We start from the raw sequence: 25,360 nt of genomic DNA, 5'->3' as shown, positions 1-25,360 counted from the left end.
CGTCCAGTTGGCATGGCATTTGCAGGAGTGTCCTGAAGTGCATCTCAGTGCGATCTGCCCACAGATTTGGGGTGTTTCCTGCTAGCTGCAGCTGTGTCTCCTGTGTGGTTCCCTGGAGGCACCTTCTCAGCGTGCTGAATCTCTCATCCCAAGGGAAGCTGGGGAGCTCTCAGTGCCTGTTGCTGCTAGCTGGTGGGTGTGTGAGTAGTGGGCTTTGTAGAATTAAAGTGGGGCTTCCACGGCAGGTGACAGCCACAGCCCTTATTGTGTGCAGGGATGGTGGCATTCCCTGCATGGGGGCAGGGTGGATGAGAGAATCAGATGTGAAAAGAATGTGAGGTCGGTGGTTGTTATTTGGGAAGATGTCTGGGATAAGTTTTGGGTAAAGAGCCTTGAGAAAGGCTTAGAGAGGAGTTCTCTTGCCTTAACTTCATCTCAGCAGAAGGAGACCTTGCTGGGAAAACCACTATCCAGGTGGGTGGGGCTGAAACATCCTCTGTCCTCTCTTCCACATTCGCCTTGTAAGCTCTTCAGGGGAGGACAGGGAGACTGGCTGGGTTAGGTGAGGAGCCAGGCAGTTCTCATCTCAGTTGCTGACTCACTTGATGGCATCTTTTCTCCCATCCCCTTCTGTGGGCTGTGCTGCATCAGAACACATAACTTTTGGGCACTGTTGGTTTGCTCTCAGGCTGTGCCTGTTGCATTTTGCTCACAGAGCAAACATCCCTTTCCCATAGCTTGTCCTCAGCAGTTTCCAAACCAAATCATCCTTTGGCACAGCTGGGGGTCCGGGCACCTTTTTAGACTGAAAGATGGTCTGACAGCAGGACTGCCTGGGTAGGTGCATCCCCCCACTTGCACCCATCCTGCCCTGCTCTCCTGCTGCTCACCCCAGTCTGCTGCCAGCCACTGGGATTGATTAACTGGGAGGTTAATAACAGTTAATGTTTAATGGCTGTTTAACACCATGTTAGCTCCAAACAGGGAGGAGCTATAGTGATGGAACCTGTTGGCTGTCTGTGAGCTCTTTTTTGGTTCCCATAGGATGGACAGATTGGTAAGCACCCCCTGCCTGATCCCCACCAGTTGTGGCACCTTCAGGGCTGGAAGGTGGCTGCTGCTTTACTTGCATGCTGCTGCCTCCCTGCCTGTGGCTGTGCCAGTAGGTGGAGAGGCCACTTTTGTGCTGACAGTATGGCAAGGGCTGTTGTGGAGAGGCCTTTTGGAAACACCTTTCAAAATATGAGATGCTTTGGAAATTAGGTCTGATGGATCTTCAAGTCCCAGGAGGCTAAGTCCAGAGCCCCGGCAGCTGCAGCTCCTGCCTGTGCACAGCCAAGTCCTGACTCCAGCTCCAGTGTTCCACAGGGACCAGGAACAGTATCCAAGCCACAGACCCACTGCTGTCTCTGCAGGGCAGGTTAGAGGTTGCTGGCAGTCATGCAGATGCAGAGGACACATTTTTCATTGATATCCATGTTCCCTTAGTGATCCCACACTTTGAACACCAGCTGAGGCAACGACTCCTGGTCTGCCACTTCCCTTCACACAGTCCTGTGCTTCTGCTGCTCCCTGCTCCAGCTCCCTGCCACAGCAAAGTCAGCATCCTCAGTACTGTCCTTTCCCACAGGGAGACAGTCTCTCATGCAGTTGGCCTCTTGCTGTCTCAGGACTGGTGCATGAAGAGTTAATGTTCTCCCTCCCTCTCCCCCTATTCTTCTTCCTCCAACCCACCTCCCAGAAGAACTAATTTCCAAAAGCAGCCGGGGCAGAGAGATGCAAATAAATGTTTTGGACAGCTGCAGGCTGGATGCCTTCCCGAGATGCCAGGGCCCCAAATGAGACATGTCAGAGTACAAATTGAAAATGCCAATTTCACTTATGCTGCCACGTGGCTCGTCACAGCTAAATTCTGCTCCGGCGCTGCCACCACCCTCCCCAGCATGTGCTCCCTCCTGCTGCCAGGGAATGGGCTCTGCCCACTGCTGTGGGTCTGGCCAGCTCCTTGTTGTGGCTCTCTTGAGGATGTCCTTGGGTGGGAGTAGGATAGGGCAAGGTGAACAGATCTGGACTCCTAGCCAAGTTCTGCCTTCATCTTCCCAGGCCTGGTAACAGGAATGTTGCTGAGAGGCTCTGCTGGTGGATGGTGCATGGTGGGGGTGTGGTGAAAGTTGTCTGAGCAAACACAACAAGAGGTGCCTTGTCCAGGGGGTTCTGTTGGGGGTGATGGGGCTCTGCCTGTAGACAGGAGATGGTGGTGGAGCTTTTGGATTTGCAACTGGCTGTGTTATATCTGACAACTGCTGTGTGCAGTTGCCCTGAGGAGGGCTGCATTTGTGGTCCTCCACCTTGCATTTGGGTGGGGTGGCTCGTGGACAAGGGATCACCAAGAAAAAGCGGTAATGAAGGACCAGGTGTGACTCTCATTGGCACCCTGTAGCACTGAGGGAGGGATGTGTTGCTGTAGCCAGGTCTCACACTGGGCATGAGCCCCATTTTGGTGCCATGTCTGATGCTGGGCTGGTGATGCTCTCTGTCTGGGAGAGACTCAGCACAGAAGGGACCAGCTTCAATGGTCAGGTGAGAAGACTGAAGTGTTGTTTTCCAACTGGCCTCCTTCATGGGCCACCCCTTGTGGAGGGGTCAAGTAGAACAGAGCCACTGCAGAGGGTCCTGTGTGGGACAGCAGCTGAGGCCGTGCTGGAGGAGATGCTGAGGCCACCTCCTCTTGGTACAGCCTGGGGCTGTGAGAGGTGACACTGGGACTGGCTGGAGGTGGTGGCAGGGCTGTGGGTGAGCCACTGCCAGTGCAGCCACCGCTCCCTAACAAACTCCAGCAAGCCATGAATCATTCATTTAATCTCTCCTGACACGCCTGTCATTTTCTCAGGCGAGGAGCGGGGAATCTCTTGCCGAAGGAGGTCATTAGCTGTCAGGGATGGTTCCAAATGCCTTCCTGCCTCCGTATCGATTAAACCTCTCTGTCTGCATGCAGGGGCTTTGCAGGGAATACTGATGGTGCTGCTGGGGCTGGGACTCAGCTGTTGAGGCAGGGGAGAGGGGTCTGGGTGGGTAGAAAGCGTTGGCCAGGCTGGAAGGAGAAATTGAGGTGGATTTGTCTGGACAGCAGCAGGTCCAAGAGCCTGAGTTTTGGGTCCCCTGAAGCTGGGGGGGTAGAATTCCCTGGTGTCACCTTCCTACATGGAAACTCAGGGTGGTGGTTCCAGTCCTGAAATGGAGACCAGCTGATGTCCAAGTGCAGTGTGGAGCTGGGAGTGGGCCATCTGGGTGTGGTGTGGAGGGGAGGAGTGCTCTCTCCTGAGATCTTTCTGAAGGTTGATGTGGCACTGGAGTGGTCCTCAGCTCTGTCCCACCCACAGCCATGTAGCCACAGCTTTGTCATTTTGTTGTGGGTGATGGGGCTGGAGGGGACTGTGAGGGGCATCCTCCCACTGGCAGTTGAGGGTGACTCTACTGAATCCACTCCTGTGATGTGCCCAACCTGTCCTCCCCAAGCTTCACTAGCGATGACCATAATCCCAGATATCCAACTGAGCATCCCTGGAGTGGGGAGGGCATGGGGAAGGGCTCGGGAGTCTTGTGGGGAGAAGTACATCTGTGCTGCAGAGGCACCATCTGTTTCTTCCTCTTCCAGCAGCAGCAACTTCAGACCTTTGAGTTGATGGCTTTGGGTCTGTTTACAAACCTCCTGTTTTGCTGCTTTATCTTTTTTTGTCCGTCCAGCCCACTGGTTTCATGTGCTGTGACTGATGCTTTGACGAGTGACTGTCAGACCTGTTTGTCCCTAGCCAGCAAGTCCCAGCCAGGACCCCATCCCTCTCCTCTGGGCTGATGGCAGACATCCATGTAATGGGATTGTATGTCTCTCTATGCCCCTCACCACTAGGACATTTGTCTCAATAATTAACAGTCTCTGCCTCCTTCTGTTTCCTCCTGCAGTATTTCTACGAAGGGAATGACATCAGTGACCTGCCCGTCAACTTGTCCGTGGTCTGGAATGGGAACTTTGTCATTGACAACCCCCAGAACATCCAGGGTGAGTGAGGGATGGGATGGGACCTGGCCCAGTGTCCCCTCAACCTACAGCCCACCCTGGCTCTGACTGTAGTTTGCACCACACTTTGGTGGGTTTCTAAACAAGAGGCTTTTTCCAAGAAGCTTTGGGAAGCACTCTGCTTTGGTGTTGAGTCCAGGGTGCTGCTGGCTCCTGACTGTGGGGATTTGTCCAACTGGAAGTTGGTGGGAAGGTGCCTTTTTCCCCCAAACCCTTTTCCCATGAGCTGGAGGGCTGTGCTGACCCTGCCCTCCTCCTGCCCTCGCAGCCCACCTGTACAAGTGCTCGGCGCTGCGGGAGAGCTGCGGGCTGTGCCTCAAGGCCGACCCGCGCTTCGAGTGCGGCTGGTGCGTGTCGGAGCGGCGCTGCTCCCTGCGCCAGCACTGCCTGGCCTACGAGAACAGCTGGATGCACGCCAGCAGCGGCAACAGCCGCTGCACCGACCCCAAGATCACCAAGGTACGTGGGACACGTGTGCCGAGGGACCGTGATGCGGGATGGGGATGGGGATGGGGCTCTCCAGGGGCAGCTCACAGCAGCCAGATCTACTCAGTGTTTAGTAATTGTGTGTTTTTTGTCACCACTTTCATTTCCAAGGTTAATATCCTCTCTCCACCACCCCTGTACGCTGGGCTTTCTGGCTCATTTCCAAAATTCCAACCCTTCCTACACGACTGAGGGATCCAGGGAAGCTCTAGGTTGTTTCTTGTGTTGCCGTGTGTACTGGGGCCAGTAGTTCATCATCATCATCCCATTTCCCTGACAGCTTTTATGACCTTTGCTTTTAAGATTGTGTATATTAATATTCACATGCCTGTTGGGCTGGGATCCAGGTTCACAAGGAGGGACGGGTGGGTATTTCAGCTGGATATCTTCTGCTAACCCACGGCTGGCTGGGCCTCGAAGGTGTTAATTACTGGAGTCTTAGCACAGGATCTGCTCTGTTTGGGTTTCAGTGCCTTATCTGATGGAGGCTGGAAATGAGAGTCTTGGCTTTTCCCAGTGCATGTTGCCTGCCTCTCACACGGATGGGCCCTGCAGTGTGCTGGGTGGCAGCCATGTGGAGAGAGAGGGGAACAGCCCTGCTGGGCACATCCCTGCCTGCAAGGAGTACTGCCTGCAGAGTTGCCTGGGGCTGGTGGAGTGCTGGCAGGAGAAGGGATCCATTCCTGAAAAAGTGGGATTGAGCCTCAGAGCCTGCATCCCTACATGGAAGTTTGCTGTTGTGTGCAGAGCTGCAGGGGTCCCTGTCAGCTTCCCACTGTGCTCAGGCTGAGCTTCCCAAATCGGGACCCCTAGGGATGATGGGAGTGGAGAATGCTGTGGGGCAGGTCATGGCCAGGGTGGCCTCGCTATAGGCTGTGCCCTGGTCCTCTTGTGCTCAGGTGAGCAGGGCTGCAGGCATTTACACACACACCACTCACAGCAGCTTCCCAGCAGCTGATGGTGCCCAGCATTGGTCACAGCAGTTGGTCCAGAGCTGATGGTTAACACCTCTCCCACCCTGAATCATTATGAGATTTTACAGTAATTGCAGGTGTAGCAGGAACAGATCTGTTAGCAGGTGGGCTTGACCTTAGCACTGCTCTGCATCAGTGCCCTAGGAGGAGGCAGTCGGTGTGGATGTGCAGTAGCTGTTGGTGTGATGATGCTCCTGTAGCCTGCCTGCTGCCTGCCACTACCCCAGTCCCACATCTGGGCTGGGGGCATGCTTGCAAGTGATCCAGAGAAAAGCCTAGTGCAGAGAGGGCAGCGCAGGCTGATGGGGAAGAAGAGTCTCCTACAGTGGTTTCATGAGGTGGAGCCTCCTTCCTGGCCAGCTCACCAGAGTTCAGGTGTCTTCATGGGTGGTGGGGCTGAGCTGGGAGATGACCATGATTCTTCACCCTTGAATCATTTCCCCATTGTTCAGTGGTGGGGACAAGCCCCTTCCAAACCTCTGTGGTGTCTTGCCTAGTGCTCACTGTGACCCTCAGGGTGACATCCTTTCCCTTGGGAAGGGGGTACCCCTTGGCCTCTGCACCTCCTGGCTGTGCTGTGGCCACAGGAGCTGAGAGCAAGCCAGCTGCTTGTACCCGCTGGAGCTGTTTTCTTGTTGATGTAAAAGGACCCTATGAAACCAATTAGGAGAAAAGCAGCATTGTTAGTTGGGGCCAGGGGTCCGGAGGTGGAGAGGGGAAGGGGGGGTTGAGCAGCTATTGCTCTCCTTGGCAGCTCCCCCCTCCCACACACCTTGTTTAGCTGTGACCTCCCTGTGCTGGGCGGCACACGATGTCATTTCGTTCTGGGCTCCTTCCTCCCCGAACACGTGGCCCTTGTCAGCTTTGCTGCGGAGGAGGAGGACTGGAACACGCCGGAGCAGCTTTTAACACTCGTTTAGAAACACCAAACAAACAGCCGCTTCTCGCCAGCCGCCCCGCCAGGGCTTTCTTTAAGGGGAAGACCCAACCTGCTGCTGGCTGCAGCTGATAGAATAAGCTCCAATCCCAGGCTTGGGCAGGGGCTGAACAAGGTTTAGGCAAACAGTGGTTCCCCACAGCCCCAGAGGGTTTTGTTGCTGTGTAAATAGGGAGCTGTGACTGCCTCGACATGACCCAGGGTTCAGGCACCAGTCCTAGCTCTGATGCTGGCCTGGGACATGTCCTGCAGGATGCCTGTGTGGAAGTGGACTGGGTGCTCCTGTCTGAGTTTGTGTTGCTGAAGGTCACCAGCCCAGTGTGAATCCAGAGGGCAGAAGTTAACCCAAAGGCAATGGCTGTTGTGGAAACAGCCCCTGGCTCCATGTAGTCCATCAGGGTTGATGATGTGGACAGTGTCCACTGCTGCATGTTTCCCACCCTCAGCTCATCTGCTTTTCCTTGCTGTGGAGATGATGTTCAGGAATGAGCCCTTCACAAGGAGGAGGAGGAGGAGGATCCATCTGGCTCTGGCCCCAGGGCTACAGCTGCTCAGATTTGCCAAGAATGGAGAGAGCTTACACGTGCTTGGTCATGGCTTGAACCTGTCCAGGAGCTGGGCTTAGTGCAAGCAGAGGTGCCTGCCTGTGCTAGAGAGGAGGAGAGGCTGCTCTCAGCCAGGAGAGCAGAGGAGGCCAGCACCTGCAACAGGACCATCCCTTCCCCTGGGTCAGGGTGTGATTTCTTCCTGGACTGACCCACCCTGCATTCCCCTCTCCCTCTCCTGATGCCTGCTGCTGCCTTCTCCTCTGCTGTGTCTTCATGTCATTGGGGACCCAGCTGTGTCCCCGGGCCCACTCAGGGCATGCAGCTCTGCCATTCATCCCAGTTAGTAATGCAGGTGGGCGCTTGACCTCGGGGCCAGCAATCACTGATGTAAAACTGCCCGTAATTGCCTGGTTAGAGGCAGCATCCCCACATACCTTGGAACAGGGTCCACACCTCTGTTCATCCCTCATTCTGCCATTGTCTGTCAGGCCATACCTGTCTGCTTTATCGGGCATCATCCTGGTAAATGAGGCGTGGTGCTGTGCTGAGGTCCCCTCCCTTCCCTACTGGCCTCAGCAAAGGGTTTGCTGGTGAAGAGAAATGCATTTCCCCCTGCCTGCCATTTCACCTCTGCAGGGACATGTTGGAGGTGCTTTCTCCTTTGAGGACATCTTGGACATGGGAGTCTCATCCCTGGGCACCTGGGACCTGGCCAAAAGCCAGGCACATCCAGGGGCTTCCTTGCCGGTTCAGCTGGAGCCATGGCTGATGCTACCTGTCTCCTTCAACTCTTGTGTTCTTGTCACCTAGGAGATGATTGTGCCTGCAGGAGGGTGTCCCTATCCCAGCCCTCTGCTTGGACACATCTCATGTCTCATGGCTTGTTCCTGGGGAGATTTTGAGGATACAGCTGTCACTGGACAGGTCTTTCCTGCTCTGTGGGCAGCTTACAGATGTTGTGGCATTTCTCATCACCTCTCTGCTCAAAGCTGCTTGTAACACACATCCTGCAGTTGCCTGGGCTGCAGGCTGCCTGAGTGAGGTGTCCCTGTGCTCTGCATCCTGGTGACACACCATGCTCTCTCCTAGTTATTCCCTGAGACTGGCCCCAGACAAGGAGGGACCCGTCTGACCATCACTGGCGAGAACCTGGGCCTGAAGTTTGAAGATGTTCGCTGGGGTGTCCGAGTGGGCAAAGTGATGTGCATCCCCATCGAGAGCGAGTACATCAGCGCTGAGCAGTAAGTGCCTGGCGAGGGGTGAGCGTGCTCCAAGTCACCTCAGGAGGATTAGGGACAGCAGTGATGGCGTTCAAATGCTGCCCATGGCTGCAAAAGACATAGATCTGACTGGGCTGAACTGGGAGGGAAGTACCTCCTAGTTATGGTTACTCTGGGAAGAGCTCAAAGGCTTAGGGGAAGCTTCTCTGAGGGCTGGCATCATCAACTGCCACCACCTTGGTTTCTCATGGATCTGCTGGCACCTGAGACCTTTGCTTTGCACAGGGAGTGTCTTGGTGCCAGGACACTGAGAGTTTCTTATTCTCATCTCTTAGGATTGTGTGTGAAATCGGAGATGCCAGCCTGAGCAAGGTGCACGAGGCACGGGTAGAAGTGTGCATCCGTGACTGCACACCCAGCTACCGTGCCATATCCCCCAAGACCTTCACCTTTGTGGTAAGCCCTGGGCCGGGGACAGGTCTGTCACCTCGAAAGAGAGGTGATGCTGGGTAGTTTTGAGTGGTTTTCTGGCTGACTTGGAAAATTTGCCATCATTTTCCTGAGGGGGAGGTAGGGGTTCTCTGGCCAGGCACTTAGTCATGATGATTGAATTTCTCCAAGGCTGCCACTGCTCTGCCTCCCTGCTGTCCTGCTGGCACTGCCAGGCTTTAGTACTGTGTCAGCTGCTGTCTCACATGTCCCTCTCCTCTGTGGCCCTGTCACCTGGTTGAAGCTGCTTGGGGATGTGGGTTTCAGTTCCCAGCCTTTTTGACTCCAGGGATGCCCTTTTCCTTTGACAGACGCCCACTTTCTCCCGTGTTGTCCCAGCCCGGGGCCCTCTCTCTGGTGGCACCTGGATCGCCATCGAAGGCACCCATCTCAATGCCGGCAGCAACGTCTCCGTGACCATCGGGGGACGGCCCTGTGCTTTTTCATGGTGAGGGGCACAGAGGGTGGTGGAGGGTGGGCAACAGGCACCTTCAAGGCAGTGGGACCCCCAGCCAGAGGCCTGGGCCAGGAAGCTAGGAGAGACCATGGGAGCCAAACCCCCTGGGTGGCCAAAGGTGTCTCCTCTTAAAATTTCTGTATGTCAGAGGCTGCAGGAAGAGCCCTAAGAACAGAGATTTTTCTCTAAAAGCACAAAGCCCTGAGGCATGAAGTGGATAATTTTTAGATTAGGGATGATAATGGAGCGGCTCTTTAAATATTTTCCTGCGGTAATTACTGGTTATCAGCCCTAATCGCTGCTGTTTGCAGCCACCGCACGATGGGAACGTTCAGGAGCTGCTCAGTCTTTCCCGGCTGCCTTTTGTTTCATTTCTTGGGTTTTTGTTTTTTCTTTTTTCCCTCCTTTCTCTCTTCACTCCCCAGCTGTTCCAGAAGGGGAGAGGGGCTGGGGCAGGGGGCTCCCTGGCCTCCTTCCTGCCCAGGCACTGACAGGTTGTGTGTTTCTGCCCCAGGAGAAGCGCCCGTGAGATTCGGTGCAGGACCCCCCCGGGGCACACCCCTGGCGGCTCCCCCATCCTCATCAACATCAACCGAGCAGAGCTGAGCAACCCAGAGGTGAAGTACAACTACACAGAGGACCCCACCATCCAGAAGATTGATCCTGAGTGGAGCATCAACAGGTGAATTGCAAGGAGCTTGTAGGATGCATGGGGAGCTGTTTCCCATACGGATTTCCCGCTCCTGATGGGCACATCTCAGTGCTGTGATAACTGCCAGGCTGCACTCCAGAGATGTGGAAGAGGAGTGTGAGCAATGGCTTGGCACCAGGGCCCTGCTAACTCCTGGCCTACAGTGCTCAGCCTGGCAGGGGGCAAGAGCAGAGAGTGCTTTGGATCTGCTTAATTTCAGCTTGACATTTGGTGGCGGCAAATAAAATTAAAATATTTCCCATCGGGGGATTTTTTGAAATGTTTACATATTTTTCTAAAAGGCTTGAATTGGCTGGAGAGGAGGCGAAGGAATCCATTAAGAGCTAGTGCCAAGGGAAACCTTCCCCAGGCTGTTGATGAGGAGCAAGCTCCCCAGAGGCATGGCCAAGGTCTCCAGGACCATGGGGCTTTTAGCACCAAGTCATGGAGAAAACCTGGCAGTATTCAGCCTCTCCTGTCACCTACTGCCTCTGTGGTAGAGAAAGGGTGGCAGAGAGGAGCTTGTACTTCTTGGGATGCTTTCCTGTTGTGAATGCTTAGTTGACTTTAGCGTGGGAGCCATCTTCAGACCCTAAACTTTCACACAGAGTGGGATGTCAGTGTTAATTACCAGGTTTTATATCTCTAGTTGGCCCTTGGGTCAGCTGAAATGATTTGACATTGGTGCATGCCAGGTCCTGACAGTTGTGAAACATATGGGTGGGATAAGAGATACCTGGGGCATAGTGCCTCACCCAGGCTGGGGCAGATGGGCATCTGGCTAGAGATGATGGCTGCTTCCTTCCTAGAACTGGGGATCCAGTGCCAAGCTGCCTTTCCTAACCCACTGTCTCCATGTCTCTAGTGGTGGGACATTGCTGACTGTGACTGGCACCAACCTGGCCACCATCAAAGAGCCCAGGATCCGGGCCAAGTACTGCAGCTCTGAAAGGGAGAATGTAAGTGGTGCTGGCTGGGGCTGGGGGCAGAGCACAAAAAGGAGGGATTTTGTCTGTGTGCGATGCAGGGCAGAAAGTGCACCCTTTGCCCTTCAGGTGTCATGGTCTGCAGAGGCTGAGGTCCAGGGGCTCCTGCCCCAAAGAGAGGCACCAATGTCTCTGCAGAGCCTCCAGCCAGGTGCTTTCAGGAGAGGGTTGAGATCTCAGCATTCAAAACTGGTGGGAGGTTTGTTGGACATCTATAGGATATTGACAGAAAGAGCCTATCTGCAGCTTGCTTGTCACCCCTTGCACATCCATTGCAGACAGGAGTCTGTCTCTGCCCTGGGGTGGGATGTGATACCTGTTGATAGAACAGAGCAGGAGATTCCAAATCTAAACTTTGTGTCCAAAGCTGCTGCTTTCAGGAGATCCTTGTGGGGTCTGATCCTGCCCACCTTGTTGGGAGTGGGTCTGACCTCGTTCTGTGCCTCCTGCAGAACTGCACTGTCTACAATGACACCACCATGGTGTGCTACGCTCCCTCCATTGACAACCCCGTGCGGAGCCCTCCGGAGCTCGGCGACCGCCCAGATGAGATCGGCTTTGTCATGGATAATGTCCAGGCCCTGCTGATCATCAACACCACCAATTTTGTCTACTACCCAGACCCTGTCTTTGAGCCACTCAGCCCCACAGGGATGCTGGAGCTGAAGCCCAGCTCTCCCCTCATCCTCAAGGTAAAGAGTCTGTGCCTGGGAGCAGAGTAGGGACATGTCCCTCTGTGGAGGTGGCATTTTGTCTCTCCTGGAGCAAAGATTTTGCCATGTGTCGGGTTTTTTAAACATTCCCCACTGCATGAGAACTGACAGTCTCATTCCTTGTTCCCTCAAAGGGCAGGAACCTGCTCCCACCAGCTGCTGGTAACTCCCGCCTCAACTACACGGTGCTGATCGGAGACACTCCCTGCACCCTCACGGTCTCTGAGACACAGCTCCTCTGCGAGTCCCCCAACCTCACTGGCCAGCACAAAGTCACAGTAAGTGCTGGCTCTGGTGCCTTTGCTCCTTGTGCCTCGTGTCTCAGAATGTCAGTCTTTATCCCAGCACCAGCCCTGCTGTGTGCTCATCCTTGAATGAGGACCGGATAATAGGTGTATTTGCAAGAGCATTCCACAAGAGTCCTCTTCCTGCTCCCCAGGCATCCCTCTTCCTAATTACATGTTTGGTAAGACCATACACTTTGTCACCCTCCCCCACACTCAGCTTGGTGTTACTGTGCCCTGGCTGTCGCTGGATGCAAGGCAGGGGACATTCCCACCTCTCCCCCTCAGTGCTGGCACATGCCACGAGGCAGGGTCCGTTGTTTGTGGGGTTGTAGTACAGCAGTGCTCACACTCCAGGACTCTGCCATGTTAAAAGGGACCCAGCACAGTCCTCCCCAGGCTCCTCATCCATGGGGAAACTCGCTTTACATCCCATCTGTTACTGTAATGTTTGAATGAGACATCAAACTCTCTGCCTGCTCCATGTGCACTGGCAGTGTGTGTGCTGCATGCCATTGAAGTGCCTCGCACTGCTCCAGACCAGCCCCTGCCATTCCTGCATTTGCCCACATCATTCATGCCCTGGGCTGGGAGTCACGCCCCAGTTCCCAGGGGCACACAGGGAGGGCTACCTGTGGCACATAGTCCCTGACAGCAGGTCCATTTTTTTCCCCTCCTGTGGTGCAGATCAAGGCTGGAGGGTTTGAGTTCTCTCCGGGGACGCTGCAGATCTACTCGGACAGCCTGCTCACCCTGCCCGCCATCATTGGCATCGGCGGCGGCGGCGGCCTGCTCCTCCTCATCATCATCATCGTCCTCATCGCCTACAAGCGCAAGTCCCGGGATGCTGACAGGACCCTGAAACGTCTCCAGCTGCAGATGGACAACCTGGAGTCCCGGGTGGCCCTGGAGTGCAAAGAGGGTGAGGGATTCCTTTGCCGTCAGCATGGGGGTCTTTGGGTGTTTCTTACTGCTTCAAGGCTCAGTGTGCTCCTACCCTTTCCTTCCTGCCTTTCAGAGAGGGAATAGGAATGGGCAGAGCTGCTTTGTCAGTGGAAGTGAACTCATTTTAGGTGGGATTTGGGGATTTTTCCAGTTAAGAAGTTCTTCTCCATTTCTCCAAGTGGGAGAAAAGAGAGCAAGCAAGGTAGCAAAAGCTTCCTGTGAGTGGGCAGTGGATCTCTCATTATGTGACAGACAGAAGCTGTGAAATTGGACAGAATTCCTTGTATGATACTGCTGATAAAACCTAATTGCCCATTATCCCCCTGAGCTGGCTCCAGAGGCCCCGACCCTGCCAGCCACAGCCACAAGCAGCCCGGACACCGCGAATGAAGCAGGCACTGAAAACAAGATAATAAAAAGGGGAAAGAAAGACAAACCTTTGCTCCCCCAAGTCCCCATGCCTCCACATGCCTGTGGATGGCACTGGTGACAGGGAGAGGGGAGGGAGCTGGTGGAGGGGATGGTGTCTTGTCTTCCACAGCTGGCAGATAAAAGGATCTGCTTTTAATTAAAAGGCACAATCTCTTCCCTGCCTTTTCTCTTTTCTAGTCCCACTAGTTACAGATAAGATAGCACGCCTTTCAAGCTGACGGTTTGTTTTTTCTCATCAGGCTGACGAGCCTGCAGTCCTCTGCCTGGCTTTCAGCTCCCTTTAAAGTGCTGTTAATTTGATTTTTCTGAGGGTTTTCTCCCCCCACCCCAACCCCCTTCCCTGGTGCATTTCCAGGACTCTTCTCCCATCAGCTTTTCCCTGTAGGTGCAATTAAAGGTTCAGGACCCCCCCCGGATCATGTTCCCCTGGGAGTCACAGCTGCCTCTGCTGGGATCGGGAGGTTCCGGGGTGGGTGTGTTCAAGCTCTTCTCTCAAGTAGTATTTAGGTCAAAAAGAAATGAGGGCAATCTTGTGATTTAGGCTAACATTTTCCCCAAGAAGCTCTGTTTTTGTTCAAACCTTGCTGTTCCTCCCTGCCCCCAGCATCTCTGGGAGGCTGCAAGTGCTGGGCAGGGGGAATTTGACCCCCCTGGGACCTGGCAGTTCTGTTCCCAAATCTGCCACTTCATTTATTCCGGGGATGTCATCCCCACACTCTGCAGCTCAATTTCTCCATCTGTGAGATGGGGACAGCAATCACAGCTTGCCAAGAACAGGAATGCTGAGAATATTCATGCCTTGGGGAGGGTCCACCCATGGGATGCTGGGGGTGTGATGAGGGGCTGAGTGCCAACGCTGTGTGCTGAGACTCCAGGATGTGTTGTTGAATTCTGATTTTCCCTCCCTAGCCTTTGCTGAGCTGCAGACAGACATCAATGAGCTGACCAACGACCTGGATGGGGCTGGCATCCCCTTTCTGGATTACCGCACCTACGCCATGCGGGTTCTCTTCCCGGGGATAGAAGACCACCCTGTGCTGAAAGAGATGGAGGTGTGGGTCTGTCTGTCTGTCTCTGTAGTGTTTCACATTAGGGATGTGCCCCTGCACAGTCCCTTGCACGAGCCCCTGTGCCCCTGGGCTGGAGAGATGCTTTGGTTGGATGCTGGCCCGGCGTGGTGCATCTCTCCACGTGGCAGCCGGCGCGGATGTGGACTGGCTGCCAAATGGTTACTGCGTTCTCTGACATTAATATCAATATTTATATTAATATCATTGCTGCTGTCATTTTCTACAGCACTTGCTTTATTCAATTGGGTTTGTTTGATGCCTGACTGGTCGCTTGTTTTTAGCAGGGTTGTCTGACATCGCCTGCTTGCTTGGCTCCGTTTCCGGATGCAGAACCCATCCTTGGCATCCTTCCTCTGCTCCCCAAACCAGCTCCTTCTCTTCTCCTGTCCTCCCCACCTCTGTATAATTTAGTGCATGCAATTGCATAGCAATTGCCTCTCGTGTGCTGGGCTGCTGAGGCCACTCTTGATTACAAGAGGAAGGAGGGGGGTGACCTTCGCTTCCCCTCACTGCTGACCCAGCACAGTAATTAATGTCGACGTGGGCTTCACAATGTATTTAGGAGAAGTAATTGGCCCTGGTGCTAGATGCACGGTCACTAATTACAACACAACAAGCTCTTACCAACTGCAAGTGCACGTGCTGGTGCTGTACGCCAGCATGGCTACGGCGTGGGCCCTGGCCTTCTGCCTGCTCTGTTTCCCCAGCCCCTAATCTCAGCTCTGGAGGGTGGTGGGGACCCTGTTTCCATGGATTTCCCCTTCCAGCTCAGGTTTCCGGATGCTCAGAGCCAAAGCAGGCGTGTAGGTCTCCCTGGGGCACAGCCCTTCCTGTCTGTGCAGATGCCTGGCTCTCCTCTCACCTCTGCTCTTGCTCTTAAAGATTTTTCCTAAAGAGGGAAAGTGGAAAGGGTATCCAACAGGGTATCAGAGGAGGAATTTTGCATTGGCTGTGGCAGGCTGGGTGGACTTTGTCCATTTCCAGCTCCTAACTCAAAACATCCTGCCTGAGAGAGCACACCAGCTCAGCCTGGCCTGGGAAGCAAGGGGTTAAATTTGCGAAGGGGAAAAAAAATCCCCAAAAGAGATTAAATAAAGCAACTAGAGTTGTGTCAGCTTCATATAATTTAATCAGGTTTGCTTTTATTTGTCTCTTTACTCAGAGTGTAACATTAGCTATTGCAAGTGACGGAAGGAAGCTTGCTCATGCTCATGCTAATCCACAGTGAGCACCGGTACCAGCTCCCTTCCTCTGCAGGGTTTAGGGGCAGGCTGGCTGCTTTATGAGAATTTAAGCCTGATTAAATATTTAACTCAGTATTGTTCATTTATTTCTGCTAATGATCAGCAAGTTGAACAAGGGGGCTTTGAATTGACAAGGACTTGGTGGGAAGCAGAGATTTTGTCCAGTGGGAAATAGTATTTTGGAGAGTGAAGTTATAACTGTGAGGAATTTCACTGAACTGAAGAGCACCAATCCAAAGTTTTGATTGAATTGAAATGATTTGATGTGTCAAAACTCTGTTCTTCATTTTGAGTTGGTGTTTTGAAATGAAAAGTGTTGTTTTGTCTCCAAATACCGACATGAAGCGAAATTTAATGCTTATTCTCCCAATCAGGAAGATGGGCGGGGGGGGGATTAAAGAAAAAAACTGATGTTTTATCACAGGAAGATTTTTATTCAGAGGAAACCATCTTTTCTAATGGGAAAATGGAGTATTGTAAAAATATTCGTTTCTGATAACAAATGTGATCAGGGCTGGCCAGAGCTGGGCTGCTGATGGCAATGCAGGTGTGAAAGCATGCAAGCCCAATCCCTGCTGGGTCCTATGTGGCCAAATACGGCCAGAAATACAACTTCAAATGTCTCATGAGTACAGGGACTTTTTTTAGGGTGTGTCTGCAGTGGGACAGCGACAGATTTCTGCTATTATTTCCCTATCTGAAATCCATACCCCCCAAACCAGGCAGGTTTGCTGCTGGTGGAGCTCGGGGTTTTGGCTTTATTTGCTTTCTATGTAATACCCAAAGTGCATGTTGCAGTGACTTGGGTGGGAATTGAGCTGCTTGTTAGCTGAAATTGGAAATGATAATTTGTGTGTGTGCTTGGGAGAGAAGGAGTGTTTGTTTATGGGAGGGCAGTGTGTTTATATGTCTTCACACAAGTGGGAGAGAGTCTTTGTGTGGAAGGGTGTGTCTATACAGACATATATCTACATTGATGCCCTGAGACTGTGTTAACCTGGTGCTGGGATTTTACAAACTAGATAACTCTTGTGGAGGAACTGAGACTGATCACCAAAGGGGAAGCTTGGTAGCAGGGACAGACCTAGTCCAGCTGCTTTTTGACCCTTTGTCATAATTTTGTTTTGTGGGATTGAGAGTGAATTCAGGGTGCGGTTCAGTCCAGCCACCTTCTCATCACCCTCCCCGTCATTCTTGTCTCTCAGCTTTGCTCTATCCTTGCAGGTCCAGGCTAATGTGGAGAAGTCCTTGACCCTCTTTGGTCAGCTCCTGAACAAGAAGCACTTCTTGCTGACCTTCATCCGTACTCTGGAGGCCCAGCGGAGCTTCTCCATGCGGGACCGCGGCAACGTGGCTTCGCTCATCATGACAGCGCTGCAGGGTGAGATGGAGTATGCCACAGGGGTGCTGAAACAGCTCCTCTCTGACCTTATTGAGAAGAACTTGGAGAGCAAGAACCACCCCAAGCTGCTTTTGCGGAGGTGAGTGTCCCCCTGAGAGGCTGGAGCTGTGGGACAGTGCCCAGGCACTTCTGAGCATGGTGACATGAGCTGGTGTCCTTTGGGGATGCCACCAGTGATGGCTTGGTGTTGGCTGTGGCAGTGAGAGCACTCAGTCTGTGGTCAAGCATTTCCTTGCTTGTCTGTGTGTAAGTATGAGAGGGATGTGGGACCACCTGGCTCCAGGCAGCTCAGGAGCACCTGTGGGATGTTCTCACTCCAGTTTGGCCTGTGTGGGCTCCTGCTGTCTGGGAAGGAGACAGCAAGGTGCTTGCCAGCTGTTCAGGCTGGTGCAGGTAGGGTACATGCTGGTGTCAGGCACTGTGGTGTGTTGCTGTAGGTCACCTGGAGAAGGGAAGGTGTCCAGGTGGTCCCCCACATCACTTGGTATGCAGGGCAGCTCTTGCCTTGCCTCGTGGGTGCGTGGGTGCCTCCGTGGGCTGGCAGCAGGCAGGAGTCCTCCCTTCCCTGCTGTCTCCTCAGGGCTTACCTGCCTTGCCAGTCACATGGGGGTTTTCCTGGGAAAGTCACTCAGATCTCTGCAAGCTGGGAGTCTCTCTGGGCCAGGGGAAGTGCAAGCAGGAGGCAGCCTGCCAAGCCCTGCCGTGAGTCTGCCTGCCCCATCAATATTTAACCATAGCTCTGAGCTCTCCTTCATCACAGGCTGATGAATATTGAAAGATACACCAAGTCCTGAACAAAAACTATTAATAAGCTCCACTGGTTCAGCTCGAGGCCCTCGAGTGCCATCTCCTCCCTTTGCACACCATGTGGTGCCTCCCCATCCCCACGTCCAGCAGCCTGGTGCCACCAGCCTTTTGCAGAGATGCAAGGATGGCTGAGAGGCATGGGGCTGGCATGTCACCAGAAAGGCTCAAGAAAGCCAGGGCATCTTTCAAAGATAAACTGATGTTCATGGCATGGCCAGACTGGACAAAACCTGTTGGGTTTTGTACGCTTGGCCGTGGGGAAACACCTGGAGAAGACCCAGATGTGACTGGTCCCAGTTACATCCATGTTGCCCATCTCATTAGGCATGTTGCTTTCTTAGTCTCTGCTTCATTTATCACATTACAAGGGTACCCTTAATGTCTCAAAGCATCTCATTAGCAGTGTGTCAGAGGGGGTGTGTTGTGCAGTTGATGGCTGTCTGGGAGTAGGGTGTGTCTTGGAGGTGCCAGTCACTGTTCCCCATGCCTGTCCCCTGACTGCATTCTTAGGCTCTTCTCTTCCAGTTGTTCCTCCATAACACCAGGTTTCACTGAAATATTTAGAATGCATTTCCAGCTCCTGAAGTAAATCAATAAAATATAAATAAAAGGCATCATGAGGAGGCCGGCAGCAGCAGTGACTGAGCCATGGCAGCAGCACAGGGGCAGAGCCCAGCCTGCACCAGTGCCCAAAGACTGCCAGTCCCCAGCCACAGCACTCGAGGGCCATTGCAGTTAGGACAGGGCTAAGTCCCCTGGCCAGCACCTTGCTTGTGCTTTCCTGAGTGATATTTAACAGAGACACTGTTCTTGAAGCCACAGTGCAGAGAGCTGTGCTTCTCTATCTGTTTGATTAGCCTTGCTGTTGGGTGTGAGAGTGTGCTTACTGCCCAGGGCAACTGGATTAGCATTGATCTAACTGGGGAGAGCTGTTACTTATTTATTTGGTTGTTGGATAATCCCCCCATTGCTGTGGCATCTGGCTCTATCATGGATAAAGACAAACATCCTCCAGAGCCTGAGTGGTGGCACCTCAGATAAGCATTATGGGCTTGTCAGGTCCTTTCTAGGGCCAGGGAGGATGTCTGCTGAATAGCTGCAGTCCACTTCTTGGCTTTCTCTCCATGTCCCTTCTCCCTTTTTTTGTTCACTATGGTGGATTATTCTTTTCTGGTGGGGGCATGAAAGCCTTCCTTTCCCTGAAGGCTCAAGTAATGCTGTCCTCAAATGATTTAAGGAGGGCTGTGCTATTCCAGGGAGGGCAAAAAGGGCTAAACCCCATTAGCGCAAGAGAAAACCTTGGAAGGGACCATATGACACTGAGTCAGCTTGAATAAACTCTGGGAAAGTGGATTTTCTGCCTTAGCCATCTGGTCTTTGGGAACTGCTCCTGGCCCATCTGCTGGGCATGGCATTGCAGTTGGGCAGTGCATGGAATTGGGCAGTGGGACTCCTTCTGGTGGCTCTAACATTTTGGTTCTTTCTGGGTTTTGTTCCTTGAGTCAACCATTTGTATTTGTTTCCCTGGTGTAAGAGGAATGCAGCCATGTCCCTGAGGTTATTAGTATTGCCTGTGCTTTCAGGACCATCTGCCTTTGCAAGTGGCTGATCTGATAATTAATGGGTAGATAAGCTGAAGATTTTAGAAGGAGTGAAGGCCATGTTAAAAATAATGGGCATGTTAAGGGGAGTTTTAATCTTATGGCAGAGAGATAAGGTGTGGTGCAGAGGCTGGCATGTTAAGCTGCACCTGTAGGGCTGCAGTGTTCACCAGGGTCTGGTGCCACCCTCAGCTCCCTCCATGTCCCTCTCTCTGCTGTGTGGCACATCCTGGCTGCAGTACCAGCACCACAAGGTCCCTTATTCTATTCACACATTTCACACCCATCCTGGAGGATCCTGCTTTCCCTTTTGTGCATGGTCCCCAGCAGAAACAGGCAACTCCCTGGAGAAGGGAAGGTCCCAGGAGACCTTCCCTGCTATGCTGCTTTGAAGCATCTGAATTTGAAGTGTGCTTTAGGAAACTAGGGGTAATACACAGGTTTTCTCAAGGCAGCTTTGACTGCTTCCTTTAACTGCATATCCAAAAGCTGAGAGGTACAGCTCCATTTTTAAATTTCTTTTGGAGCAAGGGGGTGCAGCAGTGTACACTTGCAAACTCCTACATCACCACCGCACTCCAAGGAGACACACAGCAACGCTAAACTTCACCATGCAGGCATGGAAGGGTTAAATTCCAAGCCTGGCACAGTGTCTGTGTTCCAAAAGTACATGGAAGAAAGGTTAAGTTTCCAACCACTGCTCTTACTCCCTCCTTCTACAATCCTCTTGTTTTCAGCTGAATTTGTAGTGAGGATAAGTTTGATCAAAAATGTATTTGGGTCAAAGTTTCCAGACCTAAATCTGGTTGTGGCTTTAACCAAGGCCATGTGCCAGTGGACTGGTGGTGGTCAATGTCCTCTTGCTCTACTGGGCCCTGGACTTTGATGCTTCAGAGATCACGGGCTGCTTCAGGGGTTGCAGGGCAGTCTCACGTCACCAGTAGTGGTGGCCTGCATCAGGGCAATGGCAGTACTGAGTGCACTGCAGGACCAGAAAGCAACAGCAGCTCCCAGGTGGGAAAGGGGCTTCCAGCTAGATCTGTCTTTGCCTTGCATCCTCAGCCCTTCTTTTAGGTTGTACTTTGTCTGGGGAGCTTGAAGTGTGTTTGGGGATATTGTACTTGGTGTGGGTGTCTCATACAATCCTTCTGTGAAGAGAGCTGCCTGCTTCCAATGGGACATCATAGCAGAAAAAAAGTTCATTGAAGTAGAAGGTATGAGGGAGAAGCAGAAAGCTTCTCATCCCCTGGTGAGAATCCCAGTGGGACAAGGCTGAGCTTGACTTGTTGCAGTTCTCCAAATACACTGGAGACCAATTTACTTTTCTCTCCTGGGGTGCTGCTGATGGGCAGGTTTTCCAGCAGAGCTTGTGCACCTTGCTTTGAGCCTCCTTTCCAGATGAAACCTTTTAAAGCCAAAAATAATTTAGCTACAGTCTAACGGTGAGGTGGCAATGGGTGAGATCAGAGACCTTTAATATTCTCTGCTGATGGCTTTGCTCTCTACCTTCCCTACAGAACGGAGTCAGTGGCAGAGAAGATGCTGACCAATTGGTTCACCTTTCTGCTCTACAAGTTTCTGAAGGTGAGTTTGGGAAGGGATGGCAACCCTGTGTGGAGAGGGAGGTGGTTCCTGCCTCGCTGGGCCAGGTAGCATGCTACCCAAAGCCCAGGCTGACATGCTCCTGAGCATTGCTGCTCCCTCCCAGAGCAGAGGTTGCTTCCCACATCTCTGTTTCCATCCTGGTTTTCTGAGATGCAATTCTGGTCTCCTTTTTGGGAAATAGCTGAGATTTGGAAATGAAATCCAGATCGGGATTGCTTAATGTATAGTGGGTCTGAGATTTTAACAATGGTGCCCTGAGGAAAGATAAATCTGAAGCAACTCAGCTGAGTCTTGGAATGGTCCCCATTCCTCTCTTCTTGCCTTTGCTTGTGTAACTCAGGAGGAAAAAACCCTGAGAGCTGATCCTTCTGTAGGCATGGCTGTGATCAGGGCTGTTTCTGCCTCTTTGAGTGTAGTTTGATGAGCTGCACTCCTCGTGTAATGCTGCTGCTTTTCCTTCATCTCTCCAGCACTGAGGTTCTGTGGTAGGGGAATTATTTCCTGCAGGCATCTCCACTATTGCTGCTGCTTCCCCTGACAGAGGTGCCCTGGTGGGGATGGATGCCTTGAGTGGCTTGTTGACAGCCAGGGACAGAGCTCTCCACTGCACCTGCATGAGGCTGCAGAGCCTTTTAGCTTTTATTCACTTGTTTCCAATTTCATTGGGGTGGGAGAAGAGGACGCCACAGTGTAAGCTCTGTTTTTACCACTGGTGCATCTACCCATATTGAGAACATTTATTCCATCAGCACCAGTGCTTCCACCTGCTACAGCTGCACCAGTTTCCATGCAGATTACACAGCAGCAGCTCCAGTGCATGTACCCCAGGCTCAGTCCTGCTGCAACTTTGGGATAACTCCGATGGGTGAACGATGCCTGCAATCCTGCTGCTGGTTTGTCAGGCAGCAGGGCTGTTTCTTGGGATCCTGCCTGGTGTCAGTGCAGTGAGACTGGGTGGCACACTGCTGTTTTTGTGGGATTTCATCCCTCATTAAGATAAAGAGGGTTTGAACTATTTCCAGCCTAGAGATGAGAGCGAGCAGGAGTCTCAGCAGAACTCAAGTGATCGTCAACGAGAGGTGATTTATAATATCACTTACATGCACTTGGCTTTTTGCCTCTGTCGAGGAATAGCCTGTGTCTGTAAAAATCTATCTAGCATGCTGCAGATTGCTTACTAGGGGTGGGAGAGGAGAAGAGCTGTGCTGGTCACAGGGAGATGTCAAACCTCCCACCGCCCCTTTATGCCAGGGTGTCGTGCAGTAGGGTCCTTTTGCATCAGCCATGCCCAGTGGGATTGAGTAGAACACTGGCAGAAGGCTCTTTGGGCTCTGTGAACTTGGTGGGACAGGCAGGAGTAGCTGTCCTTGTGGATAAACTCCTCCAAGGCTCCTTGAAGTGAGCAGTGTTATGCTTTGGATGAGCAAAGTGCTGTGCACAGCCTATGAACATCCACAGCAGGGTTTGGGGACATTGTGTATGTGACCTGACATCCTTGACCTGTGTTTGGCTGGACTGGGCCATGTTCAGAAGCTACTTTGGATTAGCTCATGCACCACCAATGTCCCTGTCCCCCTTCAGAGAGGCTTCTGGGCACATTACCAGTTGTGCAGCAGGTCTGAGCATAAGGAGTAGCAGGTGAGAGGTGTGGGGATGGTGGAACCAGGGCAATGTCTCTTTATAAAAAACTCCTTGGTTACACCATGACTTAGACATGGGAAAACACCTCCAGTCTCTGGGTGGTAGCAGCAAGAGAAAGGTCTGATCTAGGTGCACCATTACAAGAGAAACATACACAAAGGGCCTGGGTGGACTAGCTGGCTGTGAAATTTGTTACGCTGGGATTCATCTCTTTGGGAAGTGGTTGAAACTCCACTCCTTGAGTCACTTGAGTTAAACTGCAAGAGACTTGAGGATGTGCTCATGCCCTCTTCTGTGTCAGTCCCACCAGAGGAGACCCACGAGGCTGTTCTCACCTGTCTCTGGACAGTGAGGATCACAGGTGGCAGCAACAGAAGGAGAGGGCCGTGGAGTAGATGGAGAGTATCATGACAGACAGCTTGCCAGCAGGGAAAGAGCCCCAAACTGCAGTAATTGTGCATGTAAATGAGGCAGACAGCCACGTTCCCAGCTTCTGGACCAGCTTTCAGCAAACCTGCCCTGAGCAGAGCAAGATACACTGGGGTGAGGGATGGGGACAGGCACAGGTCAGCCCCTCATGCCCAGGGCCAGCAGTGTGGGGAGCCAGCGAGGGCTGCTGCTCTCAGGAGGACCCTGTAGTAGCATTTATCAGACTCTTAATGAGACACCTCAGGGAAAGGGAGATGGATAAATCGAGACAAGTGCTGAAAAATGCACAATATTAGGTGCCTGATGAGCTAGATCTAGTCACTAAGACAGTTTGGGAATTAGCTGGCTTGTCTCAGCCTGCTTCCAACATATCAACACGGGCATACACAGGGTGTCTGCAGCTGCCCTCCTCCAGCTCAGCTCACGTGGAGAGCCCCCAGAGCTCCCCTCAGTCAGGTCCCCAGCAGTGAGCAAACTGCATAAGGGCTGGCAGGGTGGGCACAGTCACATCTGGGGAACAGGCTGCCCTTCATCAACCTGGGGGACCACCTGGCCACATCTCAGTGGTCTTCTTCTGTATTTCACCTGATGGGGTTCATCTCAGCTGAACTGCCCAGCACTGGTTTATTCGGTCCCTGTTCATTTTGTTGGTCTCTGTCAAAGATGATCCCTAAACCATCCTCATCTGCATTGTCTCAGTGAGCTGTGACCCACAGCAGCACCTTGGCCCTGGTCTTCAAGAGCCGGTGGGGATGGTGCAGTTGGGAGCGAGGTGTTGCATTTTAAGGGTAGGATCCACACTAGGAACAAACAGAGAAGCCAGTGTAGGAAAGACAGAGCCCACCTCTCTTGGTGTGAATCCTTAGAGGTGGGTGCAGAGCTGCAGATGTGGGGGCAGCAGCCATGCCTTACTGGAGAGGTGAGAGCTGTGGGCTGAGAGTGTAGCAACCATGGCAGATGGAAGCAAGAGTCCTGCTCTAAGCCATCCTCCATCCATACCACTTCCACAGACTTGGAATTTTCACAAGGAGTTTTTGCAAACAACCAAAAAAGGGAATTTAAGTCCTTCCACCAGAACCAGAGGGGTAGGCTTGGGGTGCCCTGGGACCCCTGGGCTCTCACCACTCTGCAGCCAACCTCGCCTTGCAGGCAGCCAGTGATATGCAGCCTAGCACCCACTTGGGTCTCTCACTTTTCCAAGCTGACTTAATGAAGCCAAGTTTGCAAATGAAACATAATTTCAAAGACAGGCATGTTGTCGGAAGGTCTGGGGATGATGTATGCCTGTTCCTGCTCGTTAGCAGCTGTCTCTTTAATTACCGCAGATGCTAACGAGATGCTAACAGCATATGGTGACAGGGAGAGCAGCCGCACTTTGCACCAAAGTACAATTTATTTGTGAGGCGGCCGGGAGGGAGGGATGAGGGCTAGTGGGGTAAAATCTGCTGGGACTTCTCTCCATCCTCTCTGTTCCCTTTTTTCTCCCTTAGGGCTAATGCCCCTGTCTGGAAGGGCTCATTGGGATGCAGCTCAGGGGACATGTTTGGGCCCTGGGTTATGAATGGGTGTCCACTCCCAGTCCTGATATGCCAAATCCTGGCCCCAAGCTGGTTGATGCTTCCAACCTTGGCAGGTCCTTTAGTGTTTCTGAATCCAGCATCCAGCATGTTTCAGGGGGAAGTGTCTGGTCCAGATTCCCTTTCCCTTCCTCACATGTATGAGATAGATGCTCATGTGGCTCTGTCTGGTAGCTAAAACTGGCTCTGACTACAAGGCTTTGGCAGTGGAGATGTGTAGGTGGCAAATGGTTTAACTGCAGGAAACCTCATTGCCTGGTCCCCTCCATCACCTGGGGGCTCAGGGTAGGGTTGTCTGTGGGTTGCTCCTTTGCTTTTCCTTTGCAGTGGGTCTGGCTGGCTGTGCCCAGCTGTCATTTGGAGAAACCTCCTTTGACCTTCTGTCATGTGAGACTGGGCTCCTGGCAGATGTCAGAACAGCAATGTGATATCTGGGCAAGAGCCCCCAGGCTGTCCCACTGCCGTATGCCTTTTCCAGTCCTCAGGTGCTTCTCTTGTCTGGAGCAGCTCAAAAGACAGGCTGTATCCCATACATAAGGTCCCCAGATTCAATCTGCTCTTCAGTAGACCTGAATTTACCATTTTTAGCTCATCTTTGGCTTGCAGAATGAGCAGAATTCACCCAGAAGTGTCTGGAAACCCTGGGAATCTGAGGTTGATAGACAAACAACTTCCAGTGTTGTTTGGAAGGAGAGAGTGAGTTCCTTCACAGGATGAATTTTACCATGGACCGCCGCCCCCCCCCCC

The 25,360-nt window shown here is 52.6% G+C and overlaps 1 protein-coding gene across 4 annotated transcripts in view; it reads left to right on the top strand.

The window, feature by feature from the left end:
• Positions 1–25,360, top strand: part of PLXNA1 (plexin A1) — a 115,624-nt gene that overhangs the window by 73,347 nt on the left and 16,917 nt on the right. For 3 of the 4 annotated variants that reach the window (XM_041425557.1, XM_041425559.1, XM_041425558.1), the window contains exons 11-23: positions 3,961–4,057; positions 4,344–4,534; positions 8,110–8,261; positions 8,576–8,696; positions 9,041–9,177; positions 9,701–9,868; positions 10,743–10,836; positions 11,316–11,555; positions 11,711–11,854; positions 12,548–12,782; positions 14,147–14,289; positions 16,776–17,032; positions 20,879–20,945. In XM_041425557.1, coding sequence (XP_041281491.1) covers positions 3,961–4,057; positions 4,344–4,534; positions 8,110–8,261; positions 8,576–8,696; positions 9,041–9,177; positions 9,701–9,868; positions 10,743–10,836; positions 11,316–11,555; positions 11,711–11,854; positions 12,548–12,782; positions 14,147–14,289; positions 16,776–17,032; positions 20,879–20,945 — 2,046 coding nt within the window. The remainder of the gene's footprint in view (positions 1–3,960; positions 4,058–4,343; positions 4,535–8,109; positions 8,262–8,575; positions 8,697–9,040; positions 9,178–9,700; positions 9,869–10,742; positions 10,837–11,315; positions 11,556–11,710; positions 11,855–12,547; positions 12,783–14,146; positions 14,290–16,775; positions 17,033–20,878; positions 20,946–25,360) is intronic. The other variant, XM_041425561.1, reaches the window with a different exon arrangement.

The sequence above is a fragment of the Onychostruthus taczanowskii genome, unplaced genomic scaffold, assembly GCF_017590055.1.
Source record: "Onychostruthus taczanowskii isolate IOZ18803 unplaced genomic scaffold, ASM1759005v1 scaffold9, whole genome shotgun sequence".
Classification (NCBI taxonomy): domain Eukaryota; kingdom Metazoa; phylum Chordata; class Aves; order Passeriformes; family Passeridae; genus Onychostruthus; species Onychostruthus taczanowskii.
This window is presented reverse-complemented; position numbering and strand designations above follow the sequence as displayed.